General features: G+C 42.1%; 3 protein-coding genes and 1 non-coding gene across 7 annotated transcripts; 2 read left to right on the top strand and 2 right to left on the bottom strand.

Moving 5' to 3' along the window:
• Nucleotides 1-38: 38 nt before the first annotated feature.
• Nucleotides 39-2589, bottom strand: LOC119729510 (homeobox protein SEBOX-like). Its single transcript, XM_038202100.1, has 3 exons — nt 2304-2589; nt 1680-1894; nt 39-1350 (listed from the first exon to the last, which is right to left on the bottom strand). The coding sequence occupies exons 1-3, from the start codon at nt 2377-2379 to the stop codon at nt 904-906; spliced, it is 738 nt and encodes a 245-aa protein (XP_038058028.1). The 5' UTR covers nt 2380-2589; the 3' UTR covers nt 39-903.
• Nucleotides 2590-4758: 2169 nt separating this feature from the next.
• LOC119729598 (carbohydrate sulfotransferase 15-like) lies at nt 4759-11560 on the bottom strand. The gene is made up of 8 exons (XM_038202220.1): nt 11326-11560; nt 9268-9573; nt 7814-8030; nt 7508-7594; nt 6990-7140; nt 6283-6469; nt 5537-5681; nt 4759-5158 (listed from the first exon to the last, which is right to left on the bottom strand). Exons 1-8 carry the CDS (start codon nt 11338-11340, stop codon nt 4983-4985), a joined length of 1284 nt encoding a protein of 427 aa, XP_038058148.1. The 5' UTR covers nt 11341-11560; the 3' UTR covers nt 4759-4982.
• A 438-nt stretch (nt 11561-11998) lies between these two features.
• On the top strand, nt 11999-23142 carry LOC119729599 (phosphopantothenate--cysteine ligase-like). 4 transcript variants are annotated; one of them, XM_038202223.1, is made up of 7 exons: nt 11999-12101; nt 15176-15406; nt 16059-16147; nt 18161-18303; nt 20728-20942; nt 21558-21743; nt 22441-23142. In XM_038202223.1, the coding sequence occupies exons 2-7, from the start codon at nt 15176-15178 to the stop codon at nt 22612-22614; spliced, it is 1038 nt and encodes a 345-aa protein (XP_038058151.1). In that variant the 5' UTR covers nt 11999-12101; the 3' UTR covers nt 22615-23142. The 4 variants fall into 4 exon arrangements, with proteins under 4 accessions (XP_038058151.1, XP_038058149.1, XP_038058150.1 ...); XM_038202221.1 differs by having other exon boundaries at nt 12005-12101; nt 15132-15406; XM_038202222.1 differs by having other exon boundaries at nt 12005-12101; nt 15165-15406.
• On the top strand, nt 20552-20625 carry Trnav-gac. The gene has a single exon. It is a non-coding gene; the product is annotated as a tRNA-Val (tRNA).
• Nucleotides 23143-24073: the final 931 nt, after the last annotated feature.

Below are 24073 nucleotides of genomic sequence, written 5' to 3' on the forward strand. Positions count from 1 at the left end.
TAGAATGCTTTCACTTATGAATGACTTGTGTAGGCCTATAAATCTTTAAAACTTTGAATGCGTTCAAAGTAAAACTGAAATCCAGCTCAAAAATTCCGAGTTGATGCTCCTATTTATTTTTCTCGTTGGGATGAACTTTATTCGGCGACTGTTTTATAAACACAGAAGAGACTGGTACGGTTCGACTGTTCTTGTAAAATAAAAAGCCTTTGTTGTCGTCTCTTTTCACTGAGTTAAAACAGCTCGGGGCATTATGGCTCTGTCTCAGAGTGAAATTTGCATATTTAGTTTTTACTGTGGCACCGACAGTGGGAAAAAAAACGCTCTAAAATTCTTTTCGAGCGGTTTTTCACTCTTCAAAGAGAGTTTAAATTACACTATGTTAAAACAGGACAACAGTCATGAGGGTAAAGTGATTTATTTACATGAATTTATATATTTATAAAGTAAACACTTAAATTAAGCTACATATTGCAAGAAAATAATCAAATTAGTTCGATTATAACTTTAACAAGTGGTGTAGGCCTACGCGTGAGCTAAATTTATGATTTGAAGAAAACAAATCCCAAAAACTGTACCGTCGATGAAGGCCTTTACCCGGTACCAGCGGCAGAAGGGCTAAGTGTGAGTTATAATTCTCCATCCCCCCCCCCCCTTCCCCGGAACCTGAAATTGTGGATGTCGAAATTTGATGCAGTTAAAATAATATAGTCTTAACCTGATAATGCACATCAAGTTAAGTATACTATAACTTAAAGATTGAAGTTTAAACAATGAATTATCTACATGTATGTATGTATATATACTATGGAGTGTTGGTATTCGAGATTTGGAGAGGAACTTTCAAATTATTTGAATTTGACTTGATACAAGTTTATGTAAGTCTGTTCAAGGAGTGGCCGCTCATCGACGTGCAGCCATGACACCCGTGTTGCCTGTCAGACAGCCCGAAGCGACGGGACGTCGGCGGCAGTTGTTCCTGGAACGCATGGTCAGGGAAGCCGTGTCGCGACAAGTGATGACCGGAGCTCGATGGCATGTCGTCGTTGTCGCCGTCATAGCTGAGTTGCCACAGGATGATGCTAACTGCTGGTAAGTCCGACTTGAACCAATTCTAGGTCCGTGATGGTTGATGCGCGCAGAAGTGTAGGTCGTGGTGACGGTGGCCGATGCTGGACACATGAGGTAGCTTTCGGCGCCCGGGGCGGATGGTGAGGCAGGGGGAGTGGTGGTTATTGATGAGGGGAATCCGGGAGGAGCCATTTCTGGAGATGGAGAGAGTGGGCGTGGTGATGAGGCATATCTTGGTTGGAGGTAGGAGTCGTTGAAGCGTCGATGGATAAACCAAACCTGTATAGATAGAGGGAATGGATGCAGAAGTTCTTATAAATTACGCTTGATTAAACTTACTCTCCCTAAATAAAATTGGATGATTTTGCAGAATTATGTAAGACAAAGTCCAGCCAGTATGTCTCTTATTATCTGTTGCCAAAATATTGGTGGATTTTAAAGGATTCACAAGTTGGTTCCTTGGGGAAATCATCATGAGTCCTCATTCAACTTGAATGATGTATGCATCGGTGCTATTTTTTTTCTTCAAGACTGAGTACTCAGCAGGAAAAGAAAGCCAACCAGCATGGTGAGACAACATTTCAAGAATTGGGTGGGGAAAAACCTACGTCGATATCCTCCTCTGTCACGCTGAGTGCATCGGCCAGAATGTCCCTGCCTATGAACCCCAGGAACGGGTTGGCTGCGTAGACGGCTTCCAAGTCCGTCTCCTGCTCCGGCGTGAATGGGAAGGGTGACCTGCACGGGGGTAGCTCGCCGGGGACCGGGGAGGGAGAGTCGATGCCGGACTCGGATGACAGGTCAGAGGTATTGAAGTCCATTACTGAAGAAAGGGGAGAAATTGCATATTAGATGGTTGGCTGGATGGGTAACCGGCTGGATTAAACTGAGTCAATTTTGTTCACTTTGAAGTACACAGTTGTTTTGTCAACTTTTTAAAAATTTTATGGGAATATAGTTACTGAAATGGTTTAGGCACTTGACTCACGTCAGTCAAGAAGTTAAGTAAAAAATCATCCCCCTGTTTTTTGTTTGAGTGAAACTGTTTGAAAAGTCTTGAGTCCTTTGCGTGCAGAAGGATACCCCGTTTCAATATCTTAAAAAATAATGCCCCATCAGAATTCCTTTGGGTATTTTTTTCTGTACATGTATCGAAACATTCCTCCACGGATTACAAGAACAGAAAAGTTGATGGTTTGGTTATACGTATTGAGAAAAAAAATCAAACTCACCCTCCTGGTTCCTAAATACTTGGTCCATGGCGTCATCATCTTGAAACCCAAAGAACTCATTAAACGTGGAATTCATGATGAAGAGGTTGGGTATGGTCAAGGCGAATACGTGCAACGGCTGGAGAATGTTCAAAACACGTCTGTTTCAAAACTGATCGCAAGAAGGAAGTGACACTGTTTGGGCGAATTCGGGGGGACGCGTTTTGAGATCCGCAAGCTCTCCTGGATCTCATTCATGAGCACTGCCATGTTTGATGTTATCCGTGGTTCTCGTCTAGTGCTTTGATTGGTTGATTTTGTCGTTGTTGCCAGGACGCTTTGAACTTCTCCGATGTTCCAGTGCTGTAATTGGCCAGTCCGAACGTTAGAGGATTAAGAAAGTTACCGCTTCAGAGCGGGACAATGGAGGGATTAGGTGAGGCTGTGGCTCTGGCGGTATGACAGTGCTAATCCCCTCTAATCCAAGCCGAAACGGATCAATGCGTCGGCCGTTTCAAGTACAACTTCCCCACCGGCTTTTAAGCGGCAAACTGTTCAGAAACTATACTGCATGTATGTGGTAAAGCATCGGATCTTTCAAGTTTTTGACTCTGGATAAGAGTGAGGTAAAATGCCGACAACGCTCATGGAAATAAAAGACAATGTCTGACGAGATTTGACACTTTGCCTGGTACGTGGTAGTGTAAACTAGTGAGGTTTTGCGGTAACACCATTGTGGACGAATCTCTTTTGGGGAGATGTGTGGTTCTGAAAAGAACCTGTTGGTTGTGAACCGTTCTACCACATGTGCACATGGTGTTACTGCAAACCTTCACTATAGTCTAGAATGGTTTTAAACAGGAAAAAAAGTTAACCCAAAAAACCCGTGTTTTCTGCGTTAGTTCCAACAAGGCGGATGATATTTTTTAACTCGAGTGTTACAATCAAATGCAATTTTGACACGAGTGTCGTTCATGGTACCCTTCTGATCTTCTGTACTTTCATTATTTATAATACCACTTTTTTATATCACGTGGTTATACAAACAGAAGGACCTAATGACCAAGGGTGGATCCAGGGGCCGGGGGGGGGGGGCAACGGGGGCCATGCTGTGGCTATACATTGGACTATACATCTAAAGGTCCTCACTTCGAATCACACAGGCTGTGTTTTTATTGTTTCTTTCTTTACTATTTTTAGTCACTTGGAACATTTTTCGTTACCTTGTTATATTTTGGTTTGGATGATTTTTGTGGACGGAAAATAAAGTCCGAGAACCTGACTTGCAACCCAACTTGCTTCGATATATTTACGTCAATGTGTGGTGTGGGAAAAAAATATCGCGTCCCGTCGATCCACAAGTCTCAAGCCTGTGGTACAAGCGCCCTCTCTTGCTCGCACACAGAGCCCATAGATAAGGTCCTCTGCATGCAATCAATCTCATGTTAATTCAGTCAATACTCAATAAGCCTCTGTACTAATGACGTCACACTTTGTTTACGTGTGCGCTTTCCTATGGTGCTCAGTGGACCGTGGACCCCCACAGGCTCCATAGGAACTGCAATGTAAACAAAGTGTGACGTCATTAGTACAGAGGCTTATTGCTTTCGGTGAAAGTTTCTTCCCAACATAAATGCAAGGGTTTTTTTGTAAAGAATGACATAAAAGGTAAAGGCCAACATGACTTTTTTGTTTATCCCTCCGCAAAGCATCAACACTAGGAAAATCAACGACACAATCGTTCAAGATCGAGACTGATTTTATCAAACTGTATATGCATTGAAATAATTTTTGGAATAAGAATTGAAGAGACATAAAGCTTTGTACAAACTGAAGCTTACTTTATTGCGGTACCACTTTAAAAACAAATATTAAAACGGGCACATAATAAATGAGTTTCATTCGATTACAAATACTCGCTGTCACAAGACAGCAACGCAGACTCCCCCCCCCCCCCCCACCCCCGGACGTCGGATTTGTAAAAAAAAAAAAATACTAATACTAATAAATAAAATGAAGGTCATCTAAGAATATTTTTTTGAAAAAAAGACGTCGTCGGGAACTGACATATATACACAAGGCGTGTCCAATTTTTATATGAAAATAATTGCTTCATCATATTACTTTATAAAGAAAATTGTCCCCGAAAAAAAAATCAAGTTTTTGTATTGTTAATATGCAGTCGACTCTCGTTATATTCTGTTTAATAATAACTTTGGTAACATATACATGTACCTTGGTCTCGACTGTGTTTTTTATGTACACAATGAATAGGACCAAAGCTCCTCTGAATAATTTACATACAACATTCTGATATAGAAAACGTTTGGCTAGGTCCAGCCTATAGTTATTTTTAACGGAAGTCAACTGTTTATACCTCCCCTCCCAAAAGTACGCCCCCTACGTTGATAAAGAAAATGAACCAGTGTGCGAAGACGAAAATGTCCTCAATCGGCCTTCGTGAGCAGGCATGTAGCACCATCTAACACTTCCATAGTTCGCAATCTCTCCGCTCTCAGTACAGGCGTAAAAACAGAGGTTTATGCTCCAGACTTCGAGTCCACGGCAGTGCACTTTCTTTCCACATTTTTATTGGCCCCACAACCGGGGAAACAGATCGAGACGGGGTGGGTATGGTGATCTGCGCTTCCCGGCCCGATGAAAACTTCAAGTCACTCTTCTGAAGTCTCTCAACAGAAACTACATATCGTTATCCCGTAAAAACTTGGCGAGTTCCTCGTTGAACGGAGCGTACCACTGGTCAAGGGCTGACCGAGTGATGTTCAGTAGCTCCCCTCCGACCTTCCGATTGAAGCGGGGGCCGTTTTTCATTTTCTTCTTGCATATTTCTCTGATGGTTTCGTCACTGAGTTTTTCTGAATTGTCATATTGAAAAGGGAAACAAGAAAGTTTACACATTTTACAGAATGGTACTGATATTCGTTCTCTTCTAAGACGTTTTAAGGTATCTCTCCCTGCTGACTGACAGTATTTAAAAAAGAATTAAATTCTGTGTGTTCTGTATTTTACTGAGCCGATTTTTCTCCTGCAATCGTTGTCCCATCTCAAATTCATAGTTTTATGTTATGCAAGACTTTTTGTGGGGTATCACATCCAAAAAGTACCCCAAAATGTATCTAATTTATACAATATTTACCGAAACGCATTTTAAAAGAAATGTGTCTTCAACAATGATATGTTAAAAAACACAACGGAAACAAAAAATAACGTGAACGAACTTTTCAATCGCGTACCTTGTTCTAAAAAGGAGTACAACTTTGGAAGCCACTTTTCGCAGTTGCCTTTCCAGTCCTCCAATTGCAACACAAAAATCTGGTCACGTGGGAACGCTTGCAGCCAATCACGGAGATACACAACATAATGGCTGACTGTTATCCGCTGTATTATTGGAAATCAAATTCGTAATGTAAGTCAATCTATTTAAACTAATCTATTAAAAAAAATAAAAAATACAAGGAGTTGGAACCCGTGTTCTAATTTTGAATAGGTATTACTTTTTCTTCCCGCAAAGTAAATTAAAGCAAAGAAAAGGGAAAAACATAGCTATCAATACATTTCTTTTAATTCAATCTGGGGCGAACCCAGACTGGCACCTTGAGGCGGCAAAACATGCAAAACAAAATCAGGCCAACTTTATGGCCAACGCAATTCTCCAAACTTTTCACGAGGCAAAGAAAGACAAGGCCCTCGGTATTTGACAAGCCAAATGAGGTCTCAATTCAACTTTTGAAGAAGTTTTTTCTTCAACATTCTGCACCTGAGAGTGAAACCAAGAGATTTGAATGTGAAGCAAAAGACAGTCACTATATAGACTGGTTCAGTAGTCTGGTTGCATGACTATTGGAGAATGTGTATGAATCATCACCCGATGTTGTTGTTTTTTTTGAACAGTTGATTGATGCAATACTAAAGTGGTGTTGGTCATGGGCGAGACAATAAATTCATACACAACTTTTACAAATTCGACAACAAAAATTACCGCACGTAAGGACTCCGCGTAGTCGTATGAGCAAGATCGCAAGAATCGCCCTTTGCCCATGCAAGCTTTCAATATTGCTATAGACATTAGAACATCTCGGTGAAATGTAATGACGTTGACTTTTGGTCCCTCCCATCCATTCTTGCGCCGTCGTAGGAAGTTGATGTATAAATAGTCCGAGAAGGCTCTGACAGATGAAATTGTGGAACGAGAAAAAAAGCAAGTAAATTTAGGAACTACATGTATAAGTAAAATGTTTGAATAAGTCTCATCTCATGGGTAAATGATATTACTGCACGTTTGGGGCAGCTACGAAAGTACTGGGGCGAGAACCCGATGTGGGTCCTCGTGTGGTGTTCAAGAACTATAATGCACAGTCAAACCGGACTGACTTTGTCCATGGGAACGAGGTAGGTGTGAACGTCATTGTGAATGCATATAGTTACCAACGCCACAACCACGTTCTCGAGGTCCATTCCATACTAGTTGTCAGACTAGTAGAGTGCAGTGATGGTGTCTGTTCAAACACCATGACACGAGGTTGCCGATACCAACTTCGAGCTACAACAATCGGGTCAGTTTTTGTTACCGACAATGCTAACCATTGTGCGATAACTCACTAGCCAGTACCAACACACCCATTGTGAAAGTTTTGAACTACGTTGAGACTGAGAGTACAGACAATCTAGGTGGACTTGTTTACTCACCTTTCTATCGGATCGCGTAAAAGAAAGATTATCTTGGACTTGGGCAGGACCTGGTGTATTAATTCCGCTGTGACGTACAACGGTTCGTTAGCAGTGGGGAAAAAAAGGCGCCAGTTGTCGTTTTTCCAAGCGGTGGCCACGGACGCGTCCCCTGTCGTCCAAAAAGTTTCACAAATTATTCAGTCAATTACAAGGTTGGATTCCTATTACAACGGGGGGCATCTCTTTTGCACGATGAAAACAAATGACCTCTAAATGACAAACACGTTGATTGGGAAGCACAACTTGCCGAAATTTAGTTAATGACATTTTACATGTACTATGACTATTCAAATCTATTTTTTTTTTTTAAATGACTGAGTTTATGAACTCCCTTTATCGGAGAGTCCCTAAAGATTTCAAGAGGCTTCAACGTAGATGTATTATAAACTATAGCTCCTGTGTAGATCGTTATTCAAGATCTGATCGGATGTTTCAAAACTCTCTTCGCTGGAAAGAGGGTAATTTCTGACACCTACCCGAAATAAGATTTTTCGATGCACTTGCATTGGCTGAAATCCTTTTCGCCAATGTTTGGAAATTTCCGGTATATTCCAGCAACGATCCTGTTGAAATGAAATGACACACATAATAACATTAATATACCGGTGATCATTCATTATTCTATTTACTATAGCGGATCGCGTTGAGTGGCATGTGTTGGTTGACAAGAACACTCTGACATCCCACCATTTCGTGATTGGTCAGATCGAAGCCCTCCCAACCCAAGCTCCGCCCTCATGGGTCTATACGAGTTTCAATTGGTCAGTAAGTGCATGACGTACCATTAAATCGGTTGCGTGTCCACCAATGGGGTTCCTTCTTCTTTGTCCGGACAATGCCCGGATGCCGGTAAAGTTTAGCATAGACGTCGCTGGTACCGCACTTCGGGAAACCAGCCACAAAGAAGGATGGTAAGCAGTTCAATTCCTCGGTTCGAGGGTCTGTCCAGCAAGGGCTTCTGATATTGGGGAGAAATTTGCTCGGGAAAGCATCAAATACCTGTAAAAGAGTGTCCGTGGAAATTAGTTTGAGTGGGCGGTGTCAGAATGTGGAAATTAGCGGTACTTGTGCGGACTCGCCGGGAAACAGCTAAGTTACACTGGTCATGTCGTGCTATAGGGTGATTCAGCCGTAGTCGTATACGGCTTGGCTAATAATATCGGACACAGTTGAGCAGTCACGATTCCAACCGTAGGAGTTATATTGAGAACTATGTTCAGAGCAATTTTGGACCTTGCGCACAGCTTAATATCCATATTCCTGAGTTCATTATCTTGTTTAGGTCATTTTGAACTGCGCGTGCTTTTATAAATAAGGAAAATAAATTTGCAGCTATTATTTCTCATTTAAAAGTCTCTCTAAATCGTCTGGAATGAAACATAATATTTAAACACACCTTTGTCTAAAAAAAAATCAAAAGCAGCGAAAATATCTCGAACTCATTATAATGTGGCAATAAAAAGTCATTGCAAATGTTTCATTGTTTATAGTTGCAAACGGGCAAGTCCTAGAATTGGCGCACATTAACAGGGTTCGACCTGAACTTGTTTAACTAGCCAGCCGGGTTTATGAAACAGACTCTTAACAACAGACTAGCCCGCAGGCATTTTCACTAGCCCGGGAAGTTACATATTACATGCAACAATGTGCATGTAGAACGTGTATCCTGAGGCAATCTTGTCAGCGTTTTTAAAAAACAGATCTAATAATTTAACCCTAAACAGATAATAAATTTAGACACAAATTAATTCAGGTTTGCTTTCTGAATTTTATGATTGATTTCTTCCTGTCCTTTCATCTTTGCTGTATCCCAATAATTGTTGACTCGCCTGCCGGACTATTTTGACTAGCATTTGGCTAGCGGGCTACCGCTAAAGTCGAACCCTGAGTAATACTATATCGCATATAGGTAACGAAAGTTTAACTCTCCAAGATATTCTACATTTCAGGTAATTTTTTTATTCTACTGTTGGGCATCTGCATGGAGAATACTCACAAGAAATGTTATGTCATTAGTCTTTACGATGGGATATGTAATTAAGGAAACATGGAGTTAATTATACGTATGTGACAAAAAATGGGACTTTTTCTTGGACATCCAAACAAAAACAAATTTCTCAATTCTAGGTCTCCCAATTGTGGTCTCGTTTTCATGATGGGGTCGATATCGCTTTGTCCTCAGGCTATGGGGGGGGGGTTACGTGTTAATAAAAAAAAGACATCTTTAATCTTTTACCTCTGGTGCAAAACGGTACAATGCCCGTGGTACATTGGCATAAGTTGCTTTTGCAAATGGTTCTGACACATTAGTCCGAGTCTGATTGTTGGTCAAGTTCACAGGTTGGTCGTAGTCGAACGAGGACAAACTGCCCATTCCACGGACGAAGTCTTCGAGAAGATCTTCGCCTCCATCATCCTCATCCGTCCTGCCATGAGGTCCGCTCCGCTCTTGCTCCACCGACCAGTCGATGCTGTAGCCGAGTACGAGGGCAAGCACTAGCAACGTTGGGAAAGCGAAGACGCAAAACTGCTTGCAAATTCTCTGTAGGTAGAGAGAAAAACTGTAAATAATTTGAGGAACCAAAAGATATATAGATATTATTTACTGAAACAATCAGAGAGAAAAGTGAGTTTCTCGTTGAAGTCTCATTGAAAGTACCGGTCACCGGCCTCCGTAAAATCAAAGCGGGCGGGGGCTAACCTCGACCCCAGTGTTCGAGCAGTACGCGCCCATCACTACCTGCTCTCTCACCCTGGTATTGGATCATTTGCATGTGCAAGATTTTTGAACACGTATGCAAATGAGGAACAGTCTGGTGCCTGCGTTTGCGTTACATTTGCGTTTGTTTTTGTATGCGGTGTCTGGGGTAAAAGCAGAGTCAATTCGTCGTAGCGCGAGCATGGCGTAAGTTACGAAAAACACGATTTATTTAAAGGGAATATACATCATTTGCTTTTGCTGTAATTTTCAGAAATGGATGGAATTGGGGGGTTGGAAATATAAAGCAAATATAGTTGCACTGACTTTTTGGAGGTTTTGGGTTCGAAAATGCTATAAAAACCAAGAAAAACGATCATTTTCCTGTAGTCTGGTTCCCTGACTCCATATAAGAAGAAACAGAGCAGTTTACATACATTGGGGAATTGTAAGGTCAGGGAACCAGTCTAGCTGGCTCGTACCCGTTCATAGGTGTGTAATCGATTGCAAACAAGTGCAATGGTCAATTGGGGCCAGTATTTGAAAAAAAGCCAGTTGTTTCCAACGCTGATCGGCCGATCAGCGTTGGAAATTGATACAAAAATACCACTTTTCTTGAAAATGACAGTATACCAGGTGCCATAATTTTACAGGATGCTTCAGGCTGTCATTTACCAACATCCTATTAAGGTATTTCGCAAAAACTTGGTAGTTTTTTTTTCCGATGTTTGCAAATGTTGTATATTCCCTTTAATTAAATTGTTACGATCCTACCGAGACAGCATGTAGTATCACATTTCATTTTAATATGAACAAATTGGGAAGGAAATACGTATTTTCGAGAAGGCGTGGACGAATAATCGCGAAAACACGTAGTGCACGTTGTGAATAACAACACCAAGTACACGACAAAAATCCATTGCTAGCCAATTGCCGTATCGAATCAGGATGCAGGAAGAACTTTCCTATCCCTATTGGAAACTAGGTTGGAAATAAAGTAAGCACTGGGGACGAGGTTGGGCGGGGGCTGGATTACAGAAAACACAAAGTGAGTAAATTTGACTCATTATCGTAAAAAAAATGAGTCATTTTGTCCGTGTAGTGACACATTTTGGCTCAAAGTACCACACGGACAAAATGACTCATTTTTTACGATATTGAGTCCAATTACTCACTTTGTGTTTTCTGTCAATTCCTAGGTGGCGCTCTTCAAAGCGGAAGATCACTATGGCACCGTCGATGATAGGTGACGCTTTTCATATCATGTCAACGTTCGCGCAATGAAACAGTAGGGCACTCGTGAAAAAAGGGCACTCGTTAAAAACATACCTCCCCTCGCTGGCTAGCCACACACTGCACACACCGTACCTCTAAGATGGCCGCAGAGCAAAAAATCTATTACACGGTTTCTCAACGTATTATTTACCCCAGTGTATAGTGAGGAAAAAAGTTGACCAAGTTAATTTTTTTTTGGATTTTTGATCCGCCCTCTATTTTTTGTATTTACAAAAATGCTGGAAGATCTTATTGCTCATGTATTAATGCACTGCATTCAATTGACTTAACGTCTATGATATACAACATAGTTGAGCTTACCTTTCTACGATACATTTTTCGTTTGGTTTACCGTACACCAGAATCAGTCAAATCTTAATGGAGAAGCGTACAAACAGTGATGACGGGAGCATCCCCGTTTATCTTGTTGTTAAGCTTCACCCTTTCGTGTTTACTTTTCCCTCCCGGTTTTAACATTTACCCGGCTTCCCAATTCCAAGCATTGTCGTTTGTTGGTTGTTCCCCCTAGTGTCCCGGCCGTTTTTCATGATTACGTAACATTTTAAATAAGAATAGGAGACTATTGTGCTGTATGCTAGGTATCGTGAATCAGTCGGCATGTTACAACCGGTTTACGGCCTAGCGCCATACAGTTCATGCTAGTGATGCTAGTACCGTGAAAAGGGGTCACTCTATATATTGCATGTGATGCAGTAAATTCCGATATATGACGATAAAGTACAACTCGGATGAAAATTAGAAAGTTTGACCAATTCCAGGTGAAATCAACGGTCCAAACAGGGTGGCCTCGATAAGAGAATGATAACGATAGCTTGGAAGACCATGGTTTTGTGAACTGTAGAAATGAGTTCGAGTGGCATTATGACCGAAACATTTGCCATAAGAGGGCGCACTACGCACCGTCCATTATTACGTTGTAGCGTCTTGGGCCAAGACTAACTCGCGCGCGCTGCATGCAGTAGTGAGCAAGCACCACTGTATATACTCGGTGGGTCAAGTTGCGGGCGCGGGCTTGGTTCGTCTTTTGACTGGAGCTTGAGTTCCTTTCTTCCTCCATGGTCTGAGCATGTTCTGAGGTACTTAAAGCTTTGTTTACAAAATGCTAACGTGTTATGGGTAATCCTTACTTTTAGGACACCTCTATTTTTTACGAGTTCTGTTCAAAACTGACTTTTGCAGATGACTGTCCAGTACCAAAGTGACTTTTGCAGGCTAAAGCAGTCTTTTTCTATGTTAGTTGCAATTTTGAAAGCACTTTTAAAGAAAATGTGACTTTCCTACCTTTTTTCACAGTCAGACGTGCATGTTGTAGTTCTCACACGCGTGAAAGCCCTACATAATGAAAGCCCGATGCTGATTGGCTGCTAAAAAAATAATTAAGACGTTTATTTTTTATCAGCCAATCAGCATCGAGCTTTCATTGGAATGTCGGACACTTCGCCCCATTTCCACGTCCCCCCATGTCACTTCGCCCCTAACCACTTCGCCCCATTCCCACTTCGCCCCATTCCCACTTCGCCCCATTCCCACATCGCCCCATCCCCACTTCGCCCCATTCCCACTTCGCCCCATTCCCACTTCGCCCCATCCCCACTTCGCCCCATCCCCACTTCGCCCCAGCCGTTACATGAAGAAAAAAAATCTCATCTATTTTTTGGCTTAAAAAAACAATTTCAATAGATTCACTAATTGCTAACCAACGAAAAGAATTAGCCCATCACCAAATGAACAATTCATAACCAACCTCTCAAGCTAGGCTCTCCCCTACCGAGAAAAAAGCTTGAAGTAAAAGATCCAACTTTGTTCCCAACCCGGCTATACCAACCCGTCTCCCACTTATCTGAGAATGACAATACCTTTGACATCCTAATTTCACTCTTGGAGGAACCAATCTCATGTAAATGAAGTTGTAAGTGTCACATATCAGACAAATTTTGACGGAACATTTTCCTCAAGGCAGTGAGTTCCTTTTAACTCACTGACCCATACCTACGGGATTCTTTGAATCCAGTGGCTGATGATTTTATTCACAAGCCAATAGGAGAGGCGTCTCTGAATGGGATAGAGCCATCATTTCTCTCATCTGTGTCTCGAGCACAAGGGCGGATCCAGGGGGGGGGGCCAAAGGGGGCCGGGCCAAAGGGGGCCATGGCCCCCCCCAAAACGAAACCAATTTTTTTTTTTTTTTTTATGTGACATCGCAATAAAGGCAGGCAATGAGTACACCACCATCTTTTCCTCAAAAAAACATTGGTTAAAGTGGTCAGAAATTGCCTCAGATCGCACCACAGAGCATCTAGAATCCAAAAATTGTTCGGGGCCCTTAACCCTAAAGGGGCCGGGTTATTTTGACCATCTCTCAGCCGGGGGGGGGGGGGGGGGGGGGGGGGGGGCGGATTCCGCCCCCCCCTAAGATCTCGGCTATCGAGTGACGAAAAATTTTGAAACTCAACACATGCATTTTCGCTACGTGCCAACCCGTGGTCCGATTTTTATGTTTTTGGTATCAAAAGATGCGCAAAGCTCGAGGCTAAAAAGTCATAACAGCTCGGGTCGCGGAAAACAATTTTTTTGAGGCTATCGCGGAAAATGTTGAGGGGGGGGGGCGGATTCCCCCCCCCCCCCCCCCCCCCCCCCCCCCCCCCCCCCCCCCCCCCCCCCCCCGGCCCCTTTAGGGTTAAGCGGGCCCCGAACCCCACGCCATAATTTTTTTGACCCACTTTTTGGGGGTACCAATTTTTTTTTTGGCCCCCCCCCCCAAAATTGTGTTCTGGATCCGCCCTTGCTCAAGCACCTCATCAGAGAGTTTGTATTTTTCCTGAGTTTCTAGATTTGGGAGCATTTATTATCTGGGGTCTTTGGCAGTTTATTTGGTCTGCACCCCTAGCCTTCACCTTTTTCATACTACATGGGGCGAAGTGGGGATGGGGCGAAGTGGGGATGGGGCGAAGCGGGGATGGGCGAAATGGGGATGGGGCGAAGCGGAGATGGGGCGATCATGTGGGGATGGGGCGAAGTGGGAATGGGGCGAAGTGGTTAGGGGCGAAGTGACATGGGGCGGCGTGGAAATGGGGCGAAGCGTCCGACACCCTTTCATTGCATTGAGCTTTCACGTTTGCCATGCTTGGTTTTTGAGTCTGTTTTCTGGTTGTCATCGTCGTCTTTTACCCCTCAATTTCCCTCTAAAATCAAAGCCCTGCCCTCTTTCCACAAATTTAAACCTGGTGATACTCAAGAAGGTGTCATTGCCAACTGTTCAAATGTGTCAAGAAATATCAGAATGTCACTTTTGAGTGTCATTTAGTCAGCTGTTTTGGTGAGTCTTTCCCTTCCTATATAGGAACGGGGTCCTAAAAGTAAGGATTACCGTGATATGGATCAGTCAAAGCTACTTTTTTTTCTTTAGTTAAAGATTTTTGTGTACTAAGAAAGTGAATTGATGTCAATGTCATTGTAGTGTACGCAACATAAAGTTTAAACACATGTTGTAGTCTGACATGTATGACCGTACTCCTAGCTCCTAGTACTATGAGGCTCCACGCGGAGCCTCATAGTACTCCTAGCTCCTAGTACTATGAGGCTCCACGCGGAGCCTCATAGTTCTAGGAGTAGTTGTAGTATGACCGATGACTGTGACTTGCATTGTTGCAAGTTTAATAATATGCCGTGTTGGCGTGTATGATGCGTGCACACGTGTTCTTATTCCTCCATAATGCAGGTTTCCGGTTCGTACTACTACTTCCGGATATCCGTGTGTAGTACGGGAAAGATTTCCAAATCGGCTAGAACGGTCACTCGATCACAGTAACCATGGTAACCGTGGATCAAAATAGAGTGTGTTTACTATAGATTGAAGCGTGGCTATGTACATGTATATAGCCACGTTGACGGGTCTAGCTAGTGGCATACGTATATGGAATTCTTTCCCTAATGTTTTCCTTCAGTGACCTATTGGCCATCAGAAAGTGATATGGCCTAAAAAGTCAAATTTAGCAGGGAAAATATTGCAATACAATTTATATTTACTGAGAAAACACTTAGAAATTTTCAGACCAGTCTCGTACTGTGCACAGAGTGATAAGTGATGGCCATCTTTCCATTTTCAGACCAGTCTCATTCATACATGTGGTCTTTTGCAGGATTTGTGAAGATGGCAACGGTCGACCAGCAACAGAACGCAGAGGCTGGTAAATCCATGGAGGACGGATACAACTCTGAGGGCTCAGACATCGACAAGCAGGACAAGAACGTGAAGAAGGATGAATGGGAGCTGTTTTTCGAGTCCCATGAGCCACCGACAGACTTTGCCAGCAAGAAGCTGCAGATGCATGAGTTTGCTGAGGGGCACATGAAGAACGGTACACGGGTCGTGCTTGTGACAGTAAGTTTTCAATACAAATGTATACTAAATATACTTTTTTTTCATCATAAAAAACCTCAGTAATGATAGGTATTGTCTCAGAAACATTTCCAATTTCATAAGAAAATTGTCTTTGGCCTCACTTGGGTATTTGGAAAAAATGTTGCAACCTGACGCCACTTTTTTTCTTCATATATCATCTCAATGAAGGTCAGTCATTGCAAAAATGATGGTAAGACATGAATCTGGGACTGAGAAACATTTCCAATATTTAGGAAATACTTAACTTAAAAAGTTTTCTTGACTGTCCATAGACTTTGTACACAAACGCTGAAGTGGTGTCAGGTTGCAACATTTTTTTTTAGTATTTTTCTGACTCCAGATCCACGATATGTGCACTTTGTTCTGAATAGTGAATTCTACATGTGTCCAAAAAAAAAAAAAAAAAAAAAGTTCAACTTTGGCTCTTTACTGCACAAAAGTGATTTGCTGATATTTTTCAAAGCTAAAATTTGCATTATCAATGCACTCAGCCCCCTGCCCAGGAATACAAAATACAAAATCCAGAAGGTTTTTTAAGCAAAAAAGTTTCTTTTTTAACAATCTTCAGTGGAATAGTTTCAGTGAAAGCATTTTGACTATTTTTGATAGCCTCATTCTTATGTTGTTGCAGTCAGGTGGGACAGCAGTGCCCCTGGAGAACAAGATGGTGCGGTTCATCGATAATTTCAGCTCTGGAAAAAGAGGCGCAGCCTCTGCTGAATATCCTTAACTATTACAGAAAAAAAAATCACACCATGTTCTCATGCCAAGGCTTGTCTGTTAACCTCAGACTTAAATCTAGCCCAACAATCCCTATCCAGTTGAAGTCCAACACCAGGGTTTGTTGGAATCTGTTGGAGTGAGTACTGCACTGGTACACTGATTATGATTTACATTGGTTCAGGCATACCACCATAATCACTTGTATTATCAGAGTCCAACAGTTTGGGTGTAGAGTTTACCAAATGGTGTTGGAATTTACAGGAGTGAGGAAGGTTCCTAGTAAATCACTCAAGGAGTTAGGGTTAAAATAATGAACCTGAAAAATGACTAAGTGATACTTTTTTTTTTTTTAATTGGACAAAAAATTGCCGTTTCGGTGCTCGATCAACTGAGCTATCCAGCCCTATGTTGGCAGTTACCCATTTTGTCCATGTCTTTGTTCAAGGGGTGCTAGTCAGAAGCCATAAACAAAGACATTGAAAAAATGGGGAGCTGCCAACATACATGTTGGGCTGGATGGCTCAGTTGGTAGAGCACGGAGATCGCAATCCGGAGGTTGCAGGTTCAAACCTCACTTATAGTCAATTTCTGCATTCAACTTTCAAAACATAGTTAAATTTACTATTGCTTTTGATATTTTTTCAAATTGGGTGATAAAAACAATGAGCCTCAACCTATAAGTCTCTCTCAACTGTTGTCACTTTCTACAGAGTGTATCGACATTTGGGTGTCATTTGGGTGACGTGAACATTTCAAGCAACACATGTGCGTTTAGAACATTTTGGACACTGCCCGCAAACGCACCTGATGGCGTTGAACATGTAGTTGTACTTTTCCTAAAAAGATGGTGTCCTATGAGAGAGATCTATAGCTGAACCCGGCCCACTTGCAGGCCAGGCTGAAAACATGGCAGCTCAACCGTGAGCCTGCAGAATTCACTGTCCAACAAACTTTTGGAATTTCCAAACGAAGCCATCAACAGTGTGCTCCCTGTGAAATACCAAGGTCATTTCCAAGTATTTTCCTGTTGGAAGCAAAACCAGTATGAACAATGTATGATCACTCAACAATGTAAATTGCACAATGTTTTTTATTTTTAGCCATCTGATTTCCTCGTTGTTCTCACATAAAAGCAATGTATGGGAAACCCCAGGATGTGAAACCCCAGGATGTGCAACTGCAGAACGCAGAATATTTAGTTCATGTGGAATGAGTGCTCAACCCCCTCAATGTTGAACCCATATGTTTTTCATTAGTCCACGCCCTGTTAGTATGAGAGTAGTGTTTCAGCACTTTTATGGGCATGCAACTACACGTAAGCACTGCACCATTGGTGCCTTTGCAATGTGTTGAATTTTGACAATTTCAGAAAAGTTCCTTGTAAAAATGTAAAAAATTTATCATTTCATGTGAACATGAACTTCATATATTAAAGTGTCCACTTTCAAAAATATAATTTTCTATATAGTGTGGGATAAAAGGAGAGTAATAAAGTAATCAAAATAGACTTGCCAGGGCACTTGGAATACATTTATTTTTCTTAAAGTTTTTGTACGCAGAATTATTATAAAGGTGTTAGGGCCATAGATCAAAATAAAGTCATAATTGTAATAAAAAATCAATTATAATATTAAAAATGATAAAATAAACTTAAATACTTTTTCAACGGTGAGGTCAGTCCTGCCTGCTGCCAACGAGAACACAGCAACCCACATATCTTGAACCAACCATATTTTGGAGATAAAAACTAACGATTTTCAAAGCGAAAATCGGCATCATGTGACCATTACATGCAGTTTGAAAAAAATATGTTTTACAGTTTCTTCTGTAGATATGACATTATTGTAAATAGAGTGTAATTTAATTTATCTGTATATTGTTGGTCGCACAAATCATGTACACTGTTTTTGTCAGTTCTTGAAGTGTGACTATCTTGTCTTACTTTGGTGATTATTTCAAAGCTTCATCATTCAATGTCAAATGAGAAAATTTCCTTAATGCCGTGAGTACACAGTTCCTTTCGGAAGGCTACGCCGTGATCTTCCTTCACCGACACAAGACGCTTTTACCATACGAACGCCACCTGGCCAACACAAGGTTGACGGATGTGTTGGATATACGGAACGATTCTGACGGCACGCAGCAAATAATCGGTGAGAATACGTTGATTCTAGGTAACACCAAACAGTTTGGTGCAAGAACTAAGGTCAACTGTGCAAATTTGGCGTGCGACAAGCATTGCACGTTTTTGTTTTAAAAATTGGAGGGAAAAAAAAGTTATAGCGTTCATATTTACATGACAGTGTCTTCTGACTTAATTAACACCCTCCTTCTCTGGTAGTCTGAGTATCACCCGTTATCCATGGAGACAAATCTCCTGTATAACGTCTGAAATGTCTAGACATGCAGATATATGCAAGCTGCGCGCCAGCAAAATCGGAGTCGACTTTACTAAATCGTGACGTCATTTCATTCCCAAATCACGACTTCATGTAAATGGTTTGATTGGTCAATTTGAATGCAGTGTTTTGTAATACAACAGCCGGGCGCATTATCGCGTAACATGATACAGAGCGTGTGACACAGTTTTTTTATGCCCCGCGGCGAAGCCGAAGGGGCATACTGTTTCCGCCTTGTCCTTCCGTGGGTGGGTGTGTGGGTGGGTGGGTGTGTGGGTGGGTGTGTGGGTGGGTGAGCTTGTCTTACATACGCAGTGTGGACTTCCGAACAAAAGACGTCCACATAATGTAGGTAGCACCGACGTTGTGTGGACTTGCCCACGTCCACACAGTGTTTCCCCATTTCTGGAAAACAGGTTTAGAGGCATTTTTGGGTTAGATTTATCTGTAGCAGAATGAAGAGAAACACTAAAGGGAATCATAGAAAAAAAATTGGGTTGAAAGAGTTTTCACAGTTTGAGAAAAATGAGTTTTTTCACTGGTTTTTCTTAACTACACGAAAGCAATGGAAAGTCCACACTAGTCATGTGAAACAAGTATGGGTGGGTGTGTGTGTGTGTCCGGACAAATCTTGTCAGCGCGATAACTTGAGAAATACTTAACATATGAACTTCAAATTTGGTTTGTGGATTGTTCTTGGTAATCCTAAGAAGCCTTTTGCATTTGGGGCCAAAAGGCCAAAGGTCAAGTTCACAGTGGCTAAAACAATAGAAATCTTGTCAGCGCGATAACTTGAGAAATACTTTACATGTGAACTTCAAATTTGGTTTGTGGATTGTTTTCGGCAATCCTAAGAAGCCTTTTGCATTTGGGGCCAAAAGGCCTAAGGTCAAGTTCACAGTGGCTAAAACAATAGAAATCTTGTCAGCGCGATAACTTGAGAAATACTTTACATGTGAACTTCAAATTTGGTTTGTGGATTGTTCTTGGCAATCCTAAGAAGCCTATAGCATTTGGGGCCAAAAGGTCAAGGGTCAAGTTCACAGTGGCTAAAACAATAGAAATCTTGTCAGCGCGATAACTTGAGAAATACTTAACATATGAACTTCAAATTTGGTTTGTGGATTGTTCTTGGTAATCCTAAGATGCCTATTGAATTTGGGGCCAAAAGGCCAAAGGTCAAGTTCACAGTGGCTAAAACAATAGAAATCTTGTCAGCGCGATAACTTGAGAAATACTTTACATGTGAACTTCAAATTTGGTTTGTGGATTGTTTTTGGCAATCCTAAGAAGCCTTTTGCATTTGGGGCCAAAAGGCCTAAGGTCAAGTTCACAGTGGCTAAAACAATAGAAATCTTGTCAGCGCGATAACTTGAGAAATACTTTACATGTGAACTTCAAATTTGGTTTGTGGATTGTTCTTGGCAATCCTAAGAAGCCTATTGCATTTGGGGCCAAAAGGTCAAGGGTCAAGTTCACAGTGGCTAAAACAATAGAAATCTTGTCAGCGCGATAACTTGAGAAATACTTAACATATGAACTTCAAATTTGGTTTGTGGATTGTTCTTGGTAATCCTAAGATGCCTATTGAATTTGGGGCCAAAAGGTCAAGGGTCAAGTTCACAGTGGCTAAAACAATAGAAATCATGTATTTATTCTGAGATTATAGGGATTAGGGATTAATTCATATAAAACCTACAGAAGACACTAATGCTGTCAATGAATGTTCCATGTGACCAAGGTACATGTAAGTTGATGTTAGAAGAGTGGTGTTATGTCATGGGAACTGTCACCGTTGCGGGGCATTTGTGTTTGTAAACACACCTGACTTGTTTTATCCATTGTCTGATGAGCAACGGGTGAATGGCCAAAGACCTGATATAGAAAGCGCCCGCTGATTGGTCAAAATCTAGAGGTCAAGAGGCGGTTGTCTTGCCTAATTAATCAGCGAATAGACTACCTCTCTGGCTGGCATGGGAAAAATGAGGAACCGCCAACATAGGGCTGGATAGCTCAGTTGGTAGAGCACTGGAACGACAATCTGGAGGTCGCAGGTTCGAAACCCCGCTCCAGTCAATTTCTTTGTTCAACTATCAGAAATTAGGAAAAGAATTTTGTGTGCTTTAGGACCGCCTTGACTAGGCTTTCAATGTCATTTTTTCCCCATCTCATTCCCAGCCAATCAAGACAAATTCCCCAAGCTTCTCTCCATCTTGAAGGGTTACAAGGAGGTCCAGGCTTCCAACAGTCTCCTCCTGATAGAGTTCATGATGCTGCAGGAGTATCTATATCTCCTCCAGGCTGCGGCTGAGGCTCTGTCCTTCGCTGGTACCCACGCCATGTTCTACCTAGCTGCCGCGGTGTCAGACTTCTACATTCCAAGCGAAGAAATGGTGAGTTCTTTTGTGAACAGAAACTCGGGCTCTGCACTGGTTGGTGCATGTAGTACTCTTCGCTACCCCGTTTCAGATTGAGTTGCTCCAAGTGTGTGACTCAAGCTGACCCAAAGTAGAATTTAGATAAGCTGTAAGGCCCAAAAAAAAATAGTCAGTCTCTGGTCATGCGCTCGTCAATTTTGATCATAAGCGTCAATTTTTTTAATTTTCAGCGGCTTGTTTTTTAAAACATTTTGGAGGGAAAGGTCAAGTCATAAAAGTTGCCTCGGATGTATGAAAAATGTGAGGGAAAGCATTTAAGGTACCTAGGCAAACAAGGAGGGAACCTACATGTAGGCAAAATGAGGGGCACCAAGCAGATGTTGAGGACACCAAGGCATGGGGAGAGCATCTAGGCAAATGAGGGGCACCAAGGAATGGGGAAGGGCACCAAGGCAGGTGATAGAGGGCACCTAGGCAAATGATGGAGGACACCAAGGTATACGAGGACAAATAAAATCAGCCAACACTCCATTTTCCTGCACAACTTCCCCTCAACTAGGTCCAGTGTTTTATACTTCTGCGTGGAATCCGTTTTCTGATCTAGAAAATATTTCCCATCTCTGGCCACAGATTGAGCACAAAATCCAGTCGGCCGACGGCCCGCCCAACATCATCCTTCATGTCGTGCCCAAGATGCTTACCCCGTTGGTGCGGCACTGGGCCCCCGAGGCCTTCGTGGTATCCTTCAAACTGGAGACAGACCGGTCGTTGCTCTTGGACAAGGCCAGGCAAGCCTTAGAAAAATACAACCACCAGGTAAGAATGGAGTGATCATCATTGGCTAGATTTGGCTACACTTATGTTGCGCAAGGCTTCGTTCCTAATTTTAAGTGACTATATCCGCTCCGTTCACAAGTACCCCCTCACCGGCAAACAAAGTACAGTTGGGGGTGACCAACCGAGGCCATCTTGCCTGACTTCAATTTTGCCGCAACGCGCGGCCGTACCACTGCGTGTACATAGTACAAATCCCCTGGTGTACGTGCGTCACACACAAGGAACGGTGCGCGTCAACCAGCTAAATGTCCTGCCCATGGGACGTCGTTGCTAGGTAAAAGGGCGCCCTCTTTCGTTGGCGCACAGAGCCCATAATGGCCTGTTAATGTATCGTTAACGTTGCTCAATCCAACAGGATCCAACTATTTTACTTATTTGTTGGGTCCTGTTGAATTGAGCAATAAACCCCTGGCATATATTCCTGTTGAATTATATTAGATTCAGCAGGCAACTGAAAAGATTCAGAATCGGATTCAGTGTGCACTTGCGGTGTGCTCTTCTCGGGGCTCTTGAAAGTGGTGAGCACGCCCTCTCTTGTTTCGTGTGCAGAGTCCGTAAATTGCAGGAGAGTTTGGGCAAATGATTTCAATGATTTTGCATGGAATCCTATTTATTGGTCTCAGTTTTTATTTAAACTCCGCTTTGTTTTTCTACATCCTTTATTTTATAATCTCAGGTGGTTATAGCTAACATTTTGGAGGAGCGGAATGAATGGGTCACCATGGTAACGCCAGAGGAATACCAGAAACTCTCCATCACGGATAGAAATGTGTCGTGCATCGAGGAATTAATCATATCGGATCTGGTCACGAAACACACGGTATTCATTGTGAACAACTCCAGTGAGTGACAAAATGTCACCGAAGGTTTCCCCGTCGATTGTAATGCAGGAACGGGTTAAAATATGAAGTGCCAAAATACATAAAGGCTATGAGTTGCGTTTCATATTAGAAGTACATTTACATGTACTTCTCTGGTGTTGGACAACTACGACAGTACTCAGCAGTGTTGTAGTACTCGTACTCGGTACTCATACTCGAGCACTACTCGAGTACTTTTTTTTTAGAGTACTCGTACTCATACTTGTACTCGAATGTCAAAGTACTCGTACTCGAAACGACGGTACTGGACCCAACTGAACAAAAAAGAATCAGCTTGGTCTCGTGTCATGTTGGGGCTGGGCTACTGATGCTTTTGACAACGTTTGGTTGAAGTCGGTCAAAATATACAGGAGCATTAGAAAATGTCAAAATTTGTTACTAACTAACAAATGGACTAACTAACGTACGAACTAACGGGAAAACGTGATGATTTGTTGAGCTGCTACCTGCAGCTAAAAACAAATAAGTGACAAGGCTCATTTTGCCAGAACTGGTCAAAAAAAGAAGGTTTTTCCCCTGTTTCTTGTGACTCCTTTTGATCGTTTGGGTCAAAGTTTTGATGGTAGATATTGTTTATTCAGCACCTACTTTTCAGAATTTATATTCATTTTAATGTCATTTGTATCTTGCTGTAGTTTTAAACATCTCTGAATTTATTAATGGCACCCCCTATCTCATACCAAGTTTTTGGCAAAACTGAAGTTAAAGGTGGAGTGAACCATTTGCAGCTGTCAAAAAAGTGACCGACCAAAATACTGTTAAAAAGCATACTTGGTTTAAAGATAGTAGTGACACTAAACTCCCTGTGAAGTTATTCCAAGTGACATGCTGTCATTTTTAAGAACACAAAAGGTCATTTCCAAAGATGTGTCAAGTGAGACATCTTTGGAAATTTCCGTTAGCAATTGGTTTGTAGTTGGAATGATCTGTGATACTGTGAAAGGGTGCGCGCAAGTCGTTGACATGACGTGAGCGAGCGCCGCGGTTGCTATTATTCGTTGGTTCAGTGCGTGACATCGCGTAGCTGCAATCAGCTGAATGAGAACGTGTCCCGGATGTTGATTTTGGCCTTTTTTTCCGGGCGCAATTCAAAATATGACTGCAACTTTTGAATCACATAGAGATCCTAGAATATTGTTTTCTTGGAGTATACAGTATTCACAGAGCTAAAACTTCACAATTAGTGCCTTCTTAAGATCTAGAGCAATTTTGTTGTTTCCTACAAACGGTCCACTCTGCCTTTTTTTAACGTGCCAAGTATTCAGGGGTTCTCTGTGGAGCATCGTCTGTTGCTCTGTTGCACTTTGAGTTCTTTCATACCTGAAACAGTGTACGTGTATATCTTATTAAACTTAATTTAGTGCTGGTCCAAGAGATGTTGGCCTGTAGTCGTCTTTGTACCTGCATCACTGACACACTGACCAGCGT

Source organism: Patiria miniata, unplaced genomic scaffold (genome assembly GCF_015706575.1).
Source record: "Patiria miniata isolate m_02_andy unplaced genomic scaffold, ASM1570657v1 HiC_scaffold_21, whole genome shotgun sequence".
In the NCBI taxonomy this organism is placed as follows: Eukaryota; Metazoa; Echinodermata; class Asteroidea; order Valvatida; family Asterinidae; genus Patiria; species Patiria miniata.

What these genes read in the sequence shown, in the direction of transcription:
- LOC119729510 (XM_038202100.1), bottom strand. Translation starts at nt 2,379, where the DNA reads ATGAATTCCACGTTTAATGAGTTCTTTGGGTTTCAAGATGATGACGCC. An exon ending in AGTATTTAGGAACCAGGAGG is followed by an intron (nt 1,895 to 2,303) that starts GTGAGTTTGATT and finishes CCCTTTCTTCAG; the next exon opens with TAATGGACTTCAATACCTCT. An exon ending in TGACAGAGGAGGATATCGAC is followed by an intron (nt 1,351 to 1,679) that starts GTAGGTTTTTCC and finishes CTATCTATACAG; the next exon opens with GTTTGGTTTATCCATCGACG.
- LOC119729598 (XM_038202220.1), bottom strand. An exon ending in TGTACCGTTTTGCACCAGAG is followed by an intron (nt 8,031 to 9,267) that starts GTAAAAGATTAA and finishes ACTCTTTTACAG; the next exon opens with GTATTTGATGCTTTCCCGAG. An exon ending in ATCGAAAAATCTTATTTCGG is followed by an intron (nt 7,141 to 7,507) that starts GTAGGTGTCAGA and finishes TTTGGACGACAG; the next exon opens with GGGACGCGTCCGTGGCCACC.
- LOC119729599 (XM_038202221.1), top strand. Translation starts at nt 15,149, where the DNA reads ATGTGGTCTTTTGCAGGATTTGTGAAGATGGCAACGGTCGACCAGCAA. An exon ending in ACATTCCAAGCGAAGAAATG is followed by an intron (nt 20,943 to 21,557) that starts GTGAGTTCTTTT and finishes CTCTGGCCACAG; the next exon opens with ATTGAGCACAAAATCCAGTC. An exon ending in TAGAAAAATACAACCACCAG is followed by an intron (nt 21,744 to 22,440) that starts GTAAGAATGGAG and finishes TTATAATCTCAG; the next exon opens with GTGGTTATAGCTAACATTTT.